General features: G+C 30.5%; 1 protein-coding gene across 1 annotated transcript in view; it reads left to right on the top strand.

Annotated features, from left to right (window-relative positions):
* The window catches only part of Ca-alpha1T (Ca[2+]-channel protein alpha[[1]] subunit T), a 121303-nt gene that overhangs the window by 96205 nt on the left and 11475 nt on the right, over window positions 1-13623 (top strand). The window contains exons 18-24 of the mRNA XM_011498861.1: window positions 820-940; window positions 9012-9167; window positions 9687-9821; window positions 10507-10806; window positions 12107-12258; window positions 12818-12961; window positions 13427-13610. Of these exons, the coding sequence (XP_011497163.1) occupies window positions 820-940; window positions 9012-9167; window positions 9687-9821; window positions 10507-10806; window positions 12107-12258; window positions 12818-12961; window positions 13427-13610 (1192 nt within the window). The remainder of the gene's footprint in view (window positions 1-819; window positions 941-9011; window positions 9168-9686; window positions 9822-10506; window positions 10807-12106; window positions 12259-12817; window positions 12962-13426; window positions 13611-13623) is intronic.

The raw sequence follows: 13623 nt of genomic DNA, 5'->3' as shown, positions 1-13623 counted from the left end.
AACTTTTCTTTACCTTATTAAATATTTGTGTCACGAACGTTCATTGGTTGGTAGAGCTTGTAATCATTTAGTTAGCTGTGTGATCATGTTAGTGATCTGTGCTGATCGAAGATTTACTTTCCTTTTTAGCATTTCTATCAAAGTTCAAATCTCATTTGGGACTATTTATTTCTTATTTTCATTATTATTGGGGTTTCTTCTTTTCGAAATACAAAATTACAAAGTTAGCCTTTTATTTAATTTAAAAGTTTTTATTTTATGATCAGTAAACGCATAGTTTGTATTTTATCGATTTTACAAATAGCGTAGAATAGAATACACGTGAGTAAATGCAATTTTCTTTACGTACTATATATATATATTTTTTTTTTTTCTGTTTTTTTGTTTTTGTTTTGTTTTATTTAATTAGCATTGATTAAACTGCATTTTACAAGCCTATAGTCAATAAAGATTCTTTGATGTTTTATTATCATTACTCGAACTTTTATTAAATAATTTTATGTGCAAGGTTAATGAAAGTGAAGGGTGTTGATGATTCCGAAAAGTTAAACGAAGGAATTCATCCTTGATGAGGCTTTGAAAGATTTAATAAACATCGATGCATCGATGTTCAACAAATTTCAGTCGGTTGAAAAAAAAACAAGAATACTTTCCTAGCAAGTAGAAGCTTAGGCTGCACCAAGCAATATTAATATTGTGTGAAAAAAAAAAGAAACAAAAAAACATGATAATCAATTTTTCTAACTATACTGATTTTAGTCGAAAAAAGGACGCCCCCAATGAATGAAGAAATACATCGCACGTTTCGTTGTGTTGTAGTATACTCGGGATGAACCTGTTCGGTTGCAAATTCTGTGAAACGATGAGTGGCGGCTCGGACATCGAGTGCGATAGAAAAAACTTTGACTCGTTGCTCTGGGCTATAGTGACGGTGTTTCAGGTACTTACAGGCTAATTTTTCAAAAAAAAAAAACTAATAATATTTACGACGAGGATTTTAACTTCGTTTATCGTTCAAAAAAAGTTTATTGATTAACAATTGATGGGCCGTATGAACGACACTTTACATTCAGCTTAATGAAATTTCGTGAGTCTGCGAGAGGTGAAGCTTTCTTTTGAAAATTTGGGTTTATAATCTTTTAAATAGTGCTATATATAATATACATATGATGTCTTCAAGGTAGTCTTTTATCTTTATCTTTTTCAATAACTAATACCTTATTAAGCTATCATTATGAAAATCATGGTGAAATGATTATTGAGTTTTCAAAGAAATAATAAATTTATTGATAATGGAGAGACAGTTATTCTCTCCAATTTAAGAATGATAGATAAATTAGTCGTAATAATAATAATAATAATAATAATAATAATAATGAAAATATTATTATTACGAGAGAATTTTTATTAATCTACAAAATTATAACATAATAGTAAAAACCTAATAAAAAATTAAGCTTTACTTACGAAAATGAATATTCAAGCGAATGCGAAATAATTAACGAGTCTCCAATAAAATATATGAATGTAAAACAGCAAATTTAACAAGATAAACTCCAAGTTTTTAATCGAAGCCCTCTCGAGTATTAATATTCCGATTGATACAGATTAATAATTAATACTGAGAGAAAGATTACGTTCATACGAGGCTCGTATGTACCTATCATCAGAACTTGACTCGTGCGTCTCTGGTTTATTATTAACAAAGCGAAGGTAACGTATTAGTCTCTTGGCATGTCCTCGTTCGCCGACGAGGAGATAGAAAGAGAGAGAGAAAGAGAGAGAGAGAGTGAGAGATAAAGAGCAATGGCAATCTTTGTGATATTTCTTGCTTTTTTTCATTGATAATGAAGCGCAATAGGCATGTTACGTAACGCTACGTAACTCATGCGGCGTGGGCCCCCCTTACGGCCTCACACTGCGCTTCCTCCCGATCTGTACGAGCTCACGCACACGTGCCCATGCACTTACACGCACCAACGTCCATTCACCCATCCATACAAACACATAAACAAATGAACAAGCAAACGAGCAAACGAGCAACAAACAAATTCGTCCACACACGACTTTTTGTTGTTGTTTTTTTTTATTTTTTTATTTTCAAGTATCGTCATTAACGCAACCGCCCAAGGCCACACTTGACTCGTAAGAAGGGAGTGAGCATGCTGCTCGTCCGCTTTATCACCGAGAAGCTTAACCCGCGTGCTTTCGCATCCGAACGGCCTCCCGCGAGGACCCGCTATATATGTGTACAAGTAGATGAGCCGCACCATGTGATAAGTGATTATTTAGTATCCATGTCTTAGTGGTATTTCAGTTTTCGCCGTGCCGAAGGAAAAAGGGCTGCGCGTCCCCGGAATTCGCAGCCGCGTACGATTACTCCGCGATAAGGAGCGCGAATCAATACGCGGATATTCCCAGCATTTTATCCGGCACGGCGAATGCCAAGCATCATACATCGCAAGAGCTGCGAGCTATCTCCTTGTTCTTGTTCTTGTGCTTGTCTGTACGCAGCTGTCTCTCTCTGCCCGTGTGGGTGTGCGTGCGCGTGGTTGCGCGAGTGCATGGTCGGCGGGTGTATGTGGGCGAGTATGTGCCTGCGCTTCAGCCCTATTATCAGCCGTTGCTATTATCAGTATTTTTATTTTTCAGTATCGGATATTTTAGCGAACTCGTGCTCAGCACCATTTGTAAACGTGCTTTATTCTGTATGCGTGCCGATGCTTAAAAACACTTTTCGCACGCTGGATTGTAATGTTTTATAAGGCGATGGTTTGCAGCTTACTTATCACGGAGCACGATTAAGCTCTTTACTATCCCTCACGATTGAACCACTTTTACTTTTACATAGTGTATCGGTGTAACTATGCTCCATACTCGGACAGGCTTTAAGTACTTGCTAAATCTTATGATTGGGAGACCTTCGAACCATATTTCTCACTATTGTATGTGGCTATTTCAGACACTATCGGATCATTGATCGCAAGACATACATCATGACCGTCATTGACTTTATTTTTCTCTGCCCTATTATTTTCGTAAAATGTACTCTCGACGTTAATTAAAAAACAATTCATATCTACACCGTTTATTGGTTGATTTTCAAATTTAATTAATTTATATATATGTATATATATATATATATATATATATATATATTATAATGCAGCTACGACTAAGCAAAGCAACTAGAAATGAATAGAATAATTATATATATAAATTTTTATGCTCAAATCATTATAAATATCCAGCCTGATCGATCTTCGCTGCGCTCTTTACATATTTATCCACTAAATATTACATTTTATTGCAACGAAATGAGCGAATTATTTTAAATAAATTTGAATTCTATAATTGAAAGATCAGTATTTAATGAATAAGAATATTATATATCAGTTTTATTTATAGGGTACATTATTCGGAGATGAAATTATATTTCAATTTCAATTTATTTCGAAATATATATATATAGAAAGCGACTAAATTTCTATTATATTAAAGCCAATTTAACTGAATGGCGATAAATTTCATTTAAATAGCTTGTAATATTTTCCAAATTATTAATACTGTAAGGTAAAAATACTTTCCTTTATTATTGAATTAGAACAGAAATTAATTTCCGTAGAACTACTTCTTTAAAACCCGAAGTACACAAGTTATTCAAAAGTAGAAACACGTCTCCAAGATTATTATTTGAATTATTAATCTGCAACTGCATTGGATCACTGCAAATAACGCAGTTTCTAATCTTATCCGTAGTTCTTCCGCAGTATTCCATTATACTTGACCGCTTTGCATGTAAATGTACGCGTGCACTTGTATATATGTATATATATATATATATATATATATATATATATATATATATATTTGTGCGCGTGTGTGTTTGATGTAAATTATACGGCTAATGTCGTCAACACGTTGTACACTATTTACTATAGTATTATAAAATTATAATATTTTCTCAAAAGTATCATACATTTTGCTATCGCGACAAAGTATATCATGTCGTTAAAAACCTGATCAGCAAAAACTGTAAAAGTGGTTTTATAATGGATATTACAATTTATATAACAATCAATTAACCAATTACACGGTAAAGACAAATAGAAAAAAATTGAATTGAAAAAAGTCGATAATTGACCGACCAAACGCCAATAACAAAGCAATTATACAGTAAACAGTTATAAATAATTAAACTATAAAAAATAAAGTATATAAGAAAGAATATGAGAATAAAATTATGGAAAATATCTTGTTCGCACTTTTAATATTTACACCGAAATGTTATTCCTTAGTAAAGTTTCGTTAAAACCGAATGCCTACTAAATATATTAGAAGTGAATTGAGAACTTAACAGCTTAACGCACCATAAGCGCATACTTGTGTGTGTATATATATATATACGCACATTTATGCCCATATGAAATGCACACTCACACGTTCAAATTTAATATAATTTTATCCTTCGGTAGCTAGTAACTTTATATTTAGGTCAAGTAGTAGTTAATTTAAAAAAGTATATTAATAATATTGATAAACCAATTTAGTTGGAACATGATGCAAAGTAAAAATGGCAACTTCCAAATGTTTCAAATAACTTATTTAAATTTCATAAGTTTTAAAGCGTAAAGAGAAAAATGGAAGAGTTGTGTCGCATTCCAACTGCATATAAGAGAGAAAACGCAGTATATATTCTGCCCCATATATATATATATATATATATATATATATATGTGTGTGTGTGTATATACATATAGAGAGAGAAAATGTAGTTCTTACTTTATTATTTTCTTTTTAAGAGACAGTGAATAATGAATCCTTTATTGCTTAGAGAGAGTTTTAATGTTATACTCACAGCTTCCTATCCTTCCGTTGTGAATTCTTCACCCACTTTACGACAATATAACTAAAAAAAGTCTATCCTTAGGACACTGTGAACTGAAAAGTTCTAAGAATTATTATATCGCACATAATTATTACGAATAAAGGATCAATACAATCTTTTAAAGCCTTATAAAACGTTCATTGATTATATTCGAAAATTTATTCCGATTTGTCTACACTTATTATTAATTTAATGGGTATAATTTTTTCTAATTGAAATAATTCATTGTTTCTAATCCATAAATATTAAGATAAATTTATAAATATAAAATATCTCCATTTATATTCATTAAATACTGTGGTCGATTGTTATTTTATGTGCACGCAAGTATATTTTAAAAATTAATCTGGGTATTTTCATTTTTCATTTTCAATACTAAATATACATCATAATAATAGTAGCAGTTCATTTTAAAACTTATTAATTTAATGCTTAATTTTTTAAATAATCATTGCATATAAGCTACAATAAGCTGCAATAGTAATGTAAATATATACGATTTCAGATACTATTAAGTCATAAAAATAATATCGAATATAATCATATATTATAATATAAGCTAAAGTAATTTTTTTTATAAAGCTTGGGCATAATTTGAAGCTCGAACTAGTTTTGTAAATGCATTTATGAATAAAACTAAGTAGAAATGGCTTTGAGATAGTATTAAATATATCGTAATATGTGTATTCTTAGAAATTCCGTAATTTTAAAAGAACTTTTCTGTTGACATTTCATATGGTAAATACACAATTCAGCATTCTGCATTAAACGGTATTATCTATAATTCATCTGTTCATTTAACTCAAAATAATGAAATGCATTAAAGTTTTCGTTTTTAACAAATGAAATAAGATATATTTCTACATTAATTAACAATATTCTCCATTTATCAATCGAATCAAATGAACAGAATAACAATAAAAGTAATATATCAATTTTATACCTTTGCATATACTTATTGTGGACATTTTATACGTTTTTTTCATGTATATTATTCTTATTTTGAGTATACCGATTTTGCAGAACGTAATTGACTCGAGCTTATCCGGCAATGTCTATACGATTATTTTATTAGGCATCTTTTCATTTAAAACTCTCCATGGAGCTCGCCCATCGATTTATGTGAACCACGAATATACCTATTTTCACATTACGAACACTAACTTCGGGAAAGCTTAACCTTTACATCTCTGCATTTCTCCGCAGACTTAATTAGGAGCGAATTAATTTTGTCACTATGAAATGTATTATAGCTCCCGCATTGTTTTCGTGCCAATAAGAATTAGATTCATTCTCAAAACCGTAATTGAATAAAGAAAGAAAGAAAAAATATATTCCATAATCAAGGAGGTTTGGCAGGTATTAATTCATAAAGCTTGGGAATAACTTTATTTATAAATGAATTAATTTACCTAAAACATTCAAATTCAATTAAATCAAGACATTTCATTTTTCTATAGTTTTCATTGATTCTCTATAAATTTAAAAAGTAAATTGCAATGCCATTCGCATCATTTTCAATTTATTTACACTATTTTCACCTCTATTTAGTACGGTATAAAGTAAAATATTGTCAACCACTATAGATTTTAAAACAATGCTAAACGAATGTATTATTAATTTATATTTATATTAATACGCTAAAGAAACAAATTTATTTAAAATAATTTTCACTGCTTTAGAATTACAACAACAAAAAACTGATGGCTTATAGTTTTTTGAGTTTTTTTTTAATAATATATATGTATTGGAGCGGTTGCGAATGCTACATTAGCTATGTCGAACTTAAAATTTAATCTACTGATAAAATTATGATTAAATAACTTTTATAAAAGATACGGTTATAAATTTGATAAGAGGATTGATTTTCTTATATCACTGAATGTACAAAAGTCGTATAAAAATAAATCGTAAGAACTTTTAGCGTGATGGAGAGAGTTAAAAGCACTGCTGGGCTTTCAATTGCAGCTCTTAAATATATAAAAGCATCATATGGTTGAATTAATAATACATGAATTTGGAGTTATTTTCGTACATAGAGTAGCTCGCTTGGCTTTAGCTTAGCAAAATACGAAAACACGTGTTTTGCATTTGAGAAAACTTCGGGAAAGTGCAAGCTGAGGCGCTGAAGAGAAATGGGCGAGCTCCGAGAAATCGAGATACGACGCGTCCTTGTATTCCTCGGAAGAAAAAGTTGTGTACTTTAGGCCTTGGGGGATTATGTCTCGGTTACAGCATCCTAGGGATGTACCTGTTCGGGGGTAAGTTTTGCATGTGGGCGGACCGGAGTCGGCCCTGTACCTGTGCCGAAGTGGTCTCGCGCCACCCGTTGTGTCGCTGTGATCGCAAACATTTCAACGACATCGTCTGGGCACTTGTAACCGTCTTTCAGGTACCACTGTTCCCTTTTTTCACTTACACAGTCTCTCTCTCTCTCTCTCTCTCTCTCTCTCTCTCTCTGTTTGTCTGTCTGTCTGTCGGTCTGTCTGTCCCCCTTCCCTCTCTCTCTCTCACTCACTCACACACACACACTCTCTCTCTCTCTCTCTCTCTCTCTCTCTCTCTATTTCTCTTTTTCTCTTGCTCTCTCTTTCTCCATCTCAATCTCTCTTTGCGCTATTCTATTTGTCTCTTATTTCAACTCTCTTCACCTTCGTCTAAATCTCTCAGTCTCGTGCTCACTTACACACGTATATCAGTTCTCTCATATGCGTCTTACTTATCTACAAAGTGATCTATAATACACACTTCACTAATTATCTTTTTTGCGCCAAATGAAACCATATGGCTATGTAAAATTATATGTCATATGTAAAATTTGCCCAATTAAATCACACGAGTATTATGTATTATATAACCTATATAATATTGATACACTTTTATTAATTCAGTTTATATTTTATTGATTGAAGGGGAGATTTTTCTCGCTCACCTTTATTACATTATACATAAAAATGATTAATAATATAATATTATAATCATGATAATAATTGTAATTAACTTTAACTGTATAATAATAGCATAGAAATCCTTCAATTGGCAGTCTATTTTTAATTGGATACGTCTTATACGATTGCAATGTAATTCTTTATATTTTTATACGCATATTAAAATGAAGCATAAAACTTTAGATTTTTTTAATAATTAAAATTAAAATTTTAATAATGAAAGATTAATCTCGATTAAAACAAACATTGGAAATATTCGTGAAATACTGTGTGATTTGTGGGCCTAGATGGGCATAGATCCATATCTTGATGAAGCTGTTTTGTTATAATCAATTCACGCTTATAATTTGATCGTATTTTATATACATCATCGCGTGATTTTCGATAAAAAGTGTGTGCTATACAAAATGTTGTTGAAATTCATTTCGACTTTATCGACTGTACATATCGGAATATATCGTTTTTGAAGCTAAAATTATATCACAAAAGGATTCTCGTAAATGTGTTCTATTATTTTTATTTTCTGTGCTGTTTTATCGATATTTATAACCTTAAGATCGTTAACGCAATATCTTACTCACTAATATACATATATATATATATATACTTGCTCTTTAAACATTTATATAGTTTTTTTTTATCTTGCTTTGTAAATAAATGCTTTTCCGTGCTTATTATTTACTTATCGATTTTTAAAATCATAATAATCTATTTCTTCGCTCGTATAGTAGCTTTTAACACTTTTTTTTATCTACGGATAATTTTGAAGAAATGTACAGTTATTAAAAATCTTCTTATCTTTCAATCTCAAATTTCTTCAGGGACGATGCGCTTACTAGTCGCTCAAGTTCGATTTGTCTTACTGATCGCTCTACTTAAATAACGCAATTGCATAGATGAATTTTGAAATAATTATTATAAAATTTATGACTTTCAGTAAAGTAACAAATAAATTGTACAGTCATATTAATAAAACAATGATAAATCAACTACAAAGCACGAAAGTCTATTTTGTATTACTATCTCTGCAATTAAATTCAATTAATAGAATACCATGATTGTAATTACAAAGTGCACAGGGAGAAAACCGCGTGACGAAAGATAAATCGAACTTCAGAATAATAATGGAAGATTTTAATTCGCGCATTGCGCTTTATTTGTTCTCTTTTATCCAGATTCTGACGCAAGAGGATTGGAACGTTGTTCTATTTAACGGAATGCAGAAAACATCTCACTGGGCGGCTTTATATTTCGTTGCTCTAATGACCTTCGGTAACTACGTACTCTTCAATTTGCTAGTTGCTATCTTGGTGGAGGGCTTTTCTTCCGAGGTAAACCCAATTACAGACTCACATAATATACATTTTAATTTTTATGTGCAACTGCATATTCGTTATTGTTATGTACATCAATGAGATATTATAACGAATTGTCTCATTAGTTGAATGTACTTAGTATGCAAAATGTATATTAGAAGGTAAATTATTTGTAGACTTTTTTTAAATTCATTCAATTGTATAACTCTGGTTTCGCAATTATCTTTAATATAAAGGTAATAAAAAAATTGTTGAAATGTCTAATTTTACATTAATATTGCTTTGATATTATTGATATTATTGATAATGTACATTGGTATTATTGAATCTAATTAGATAATATGTCAAACTACAATGTGCATATTACTATAATATGCATAATATAAAATGAAATTAATAATAATAAAATAAAATAAAATGATAACGTTTGTTACATTATCGACAATTTTGTTTATTTTTATAATTGCGATCAGACAATTCTAAAACATATATAAAGTTGAACTATTCTAAAACGAAAATTTTATACAATGTTAGAGAAACGAAAGGCGTGAACGAGAGCAAAGGGAATTAGCAAGGCTGGCGGCTAAAGAGGCTGGACTTGGCAGTGAAGAAGGATCCTCAAGAATATCGCGATCTCATTCTATTTCCGACAGCGATACTTATACACAGGTATAAAGGAACCTTCGCTCTATCGATTATAGTTTTGATGCAAGTCGCAGTTACAATAGACTTCAAAACAAAACAAAAAACAAAAACAAAAATTAATACCTATTAATTTTTAATTCTAAAGCACATTGAAGTAGTTGTATTTCTAAATAATGAATATTCCAGATAGAATTTCTGTATAGAAATTGAAAGTCACTGTTATAAATACATCTTCTTCTATTCAATGAGTTATTAGCATATTTTAAAATTTTACACTATGCAATTCCGTGCGTGGAACCTTATATAATAAATATTGTAAATAAAACCTTTGTAGTAAATAATATATTTAATATTACAAATTTCAATTTTTACAATAATGTGTCTAGAAAAAAATATTAACTATTATAAAAAAAAGAAATATATATATATATACGTGAAAGAGTAAAAGAATCGGAAAATCTTTAATAATCAATCAGATAATTCTTCGATAGAACTTTTTTGACAAATAGTTTTAGCCGAAAAATTAGACACTTCTTTAAGAATAATTAGTTGAACTATTTAATACACAACTACATTCTATAATTTGTCTCATATGAGATAACAGTCACATAAAACGATTATACGCGATTGTAAAGCGGCAAATCAACGATTTCTCATAATAAAGTAAGTTTTTGTTCTTAAATCGTGCGTATCCATACGTCCTATCAAGGATCAAAAGAACTCTTGGCAAAGCTGCGAGGAGCTGCGAAAGTATAAGGACAATTACAGCCGTGAGAAGCGCAACCAACAAGTTTGGAAGCATCATCCACTCGACGAGCCAAAGTGTAATATCCAAAAGGAGAGTAAAATGATGGGAAGTAACACCGGGACTCAGCCCCCAATCATAACCCACACGGCAGCCACGCCCCAGGACTCGCCCAACACGACCCTTGATACTGGCTATCGAGACCTCAATTTCCGGGCCATTTACCCAACGACCCTCTCGATCGAATCCATTGATCGATCGTCCGTGAGTTATTTAATCGTAATTGTTTTCTTCGATATTTGTGACAATGCCGCGTTTCAATTAATTATTAAACATTCAAGGAATTTAAACGCCCTACAATCAACGCAATTAATTGAGTAACTTTATTCTAATAAAATCTAAATTTGACAAATAATATCACTATGTAATAAATACTAAGCAAATACGCCTTCGTATCGTAAGAATTTATAAATAATAATATCATATAAGATAATAACATCTTTTTTCTTCAATTAGAATGTAATATTTTTAGTTGCACATTGATTGAAATATAAATGATTCATGATCATAACTATAATTAATATTCTCACTGCTGTACCGCAAACTGTAAGTAAAGATATAAACGATTGATCTAATGTAAAAAATAATCTAGAGACTATCTCTAGTATAATAAAATGTAAGCTTGAAACAATAATTGTATGCTTGATCAACTGTGCAAATTGAAACTATCGGTATATCCAATAAATATAAAAGCTTATAAGTTGGCTGATGAGCTGCTCTTGCTATTTATTCAATTCCTGATCAATTGATAAATACAAATGCGTACAGTTGTCTATAATTTTCATACTTTCGTGAATCATTCGCATGTCTTGGTTGCGCGTCGAACGGCCGACATTACAATATGATCTAAGTTTCTGCTGGCTTACGCATAAAAAATTCCAACAAATCCTTATCAATCTCTCAGTTATTGTATTTCTCTATGGATTCTTCTTTTAATATCTCTTTTAATCTCTTAAATTGACTCGAACACTTTTAACATAACTTCTATTATTTTAGAGATTACGGAAAGTCGACGTTATTCCCGTAATATCGTATCTCGACAATTCGCGATACAAATAAATCTGTTTTACAATGATATATATATATATATATATATATATATATATATAATGACCATTCGAACCCACTAATAGACTTGCTCAATGGGTGATCATGACCGATGACTCGTTAGAATGCAAGTACGCTTTATTGACTACAAGATGAACATTAAATGAGTATTGGTAAAATATTCTTTCACGTATTATTTGCATCAGCTCCAATTTAGTTATACAGATCGAGTAGTATTTTTAAAGAACTTTTACAAAACAATGTCTTTGTCTACCATATACTGTACATATAAAAAGTTGAAATTTTTAAAAGTCATTGAAAATAAATTTTATAGTGGCATCAAATGTATATTAATTAGAATACAAATAAAGCTGTTCCTCCTACTATTCTTCCTAATCATTATGCCTGTAATACTCCCTAGATTATCACTATTAATACAGTTGTTTTTAATGTACAGAGTCAATGCAGCATTTATTCGGGCTTTTTAAAGCCTCCCGACAACAATAATAAAAACACAACAAATAATTTAGTCAGTCAGTCTTCAAGACGCATTAGCCTTGTTACTTCTTCTACTAACTCTTCCACACCGAAAGAAACTTCTACTTCAAGGTATAGTAACATCGTACCCACTGAATGTCTAAATATTAAAGAACTATTATGAAATTTGATTATAACGACGCCTCTGCATACAAATGACAATAATTTATATAATCTTATAATAACGAAACAGATGAATCGATGCTCATGCAAGTAACATTTTTATTTCAAAATTATGTTCATATAGCTAATTATGTTTATAAGATAAAAGTATACATAAATGAATAAATATTATTTTCAATGTATAAATATTATTTAAAAATTATTTTAAATAAGTAATAATTGATTATTAAAATACGAGTATATTATAATTTTTATAGAACATTAAAAGTACACAGCTATGAACAAATTAATTTCCATTCAATTTGAAATGCACATACGTATAAAATTTTTTTCGAATGAATTAGTTTTAATCAGATTATATGTTGTCAAAAGTGAAAAATTAATGAAAAAAACAGAAATTTTTAAATGTATGCTAATTAAAGAGCAACTAATTTGGAACAAAATGTAATCAATGAAATAAAGCATAATCAAGAGTAATTATCCACATCCGTTCTTATATTTCAATTAGTCCGCCGAGGATCCAAAGAGGATATTCTTGGCGTTTATCAAGGCCTTCTTTAAGAAAAAAAAGGTGGTCTCAGTGGGAAGAGGAATCACCAGGACGAGCTACGATCCTCAACAATGGAAGGAACAACGTTGGTCACAAATCCTTGTAAGTTTCCTTTTAATCGCATTAAATTAGCTTAACATACTTTATACTTCTCATTTCGCTTACAAGCTTAAGTAAACTTCCATAATGTATTTTATCCTATTTGTTACAACAAAGTGACACAGATACTTTTTCTAGAATAAAATGAAAATATATATAATACATTTGATAACTTAAGTGAATCTAAATTCCAGAAGGTCGTATTGTGATTATCATTTTAATAAATCCTTTTATAAATAGCTTCTATAGATATAAATATTTTAGTTAAAGTGCTTATGTAGTTGTCGCAAAATATATCTCTTCAAATCATATTGAATTATATCATAAATGATGCTAAATTTAAAAATTAAAATTTATCCGCTCTTACTATGTACAATAAAAAAAAAACAATTTATTAAAGATTAATTTAATACAAGCCGCATGGGGCAGAATGGATTATATTCGCAATTATTCGTTTAATTGTAGAAGTTGCGGAGATTATACCAATTACAATGGTGGATATCTCCACGGTTCCATAAGAAATGATACTCAACGCGATGTACCGAATAATCGCACAACTGCCATGACAACTAATAACTGTAGCCTTAGTCCCAATAATTCCATAAGGAGTCGCCGATCCTCTATTCATAGGTACACACCAACGTCAAATCAAGTAAGTGATTCCC

The sequence above is a fragment of the Ceratosolen solmsi genome, unplaced genomic scaffold, assembly GCF_000503995.2.
Source record: "Ceratosolen solmsi marchali unplaced genomic scaffold, CerSol_1.0 scaffold30, whole genome shotgun sequence".
NCBI lineage: Eukaryota > Metazoa > Arthropoda > Insecta > Hymenoptera > Agaonidae > Ceratosolen > Ceratosolen solmsi.
Note: the sequence above shows the minus strand (reverse complement) of the source record. Positions and strands in the feature narration are given on the sequence as shown.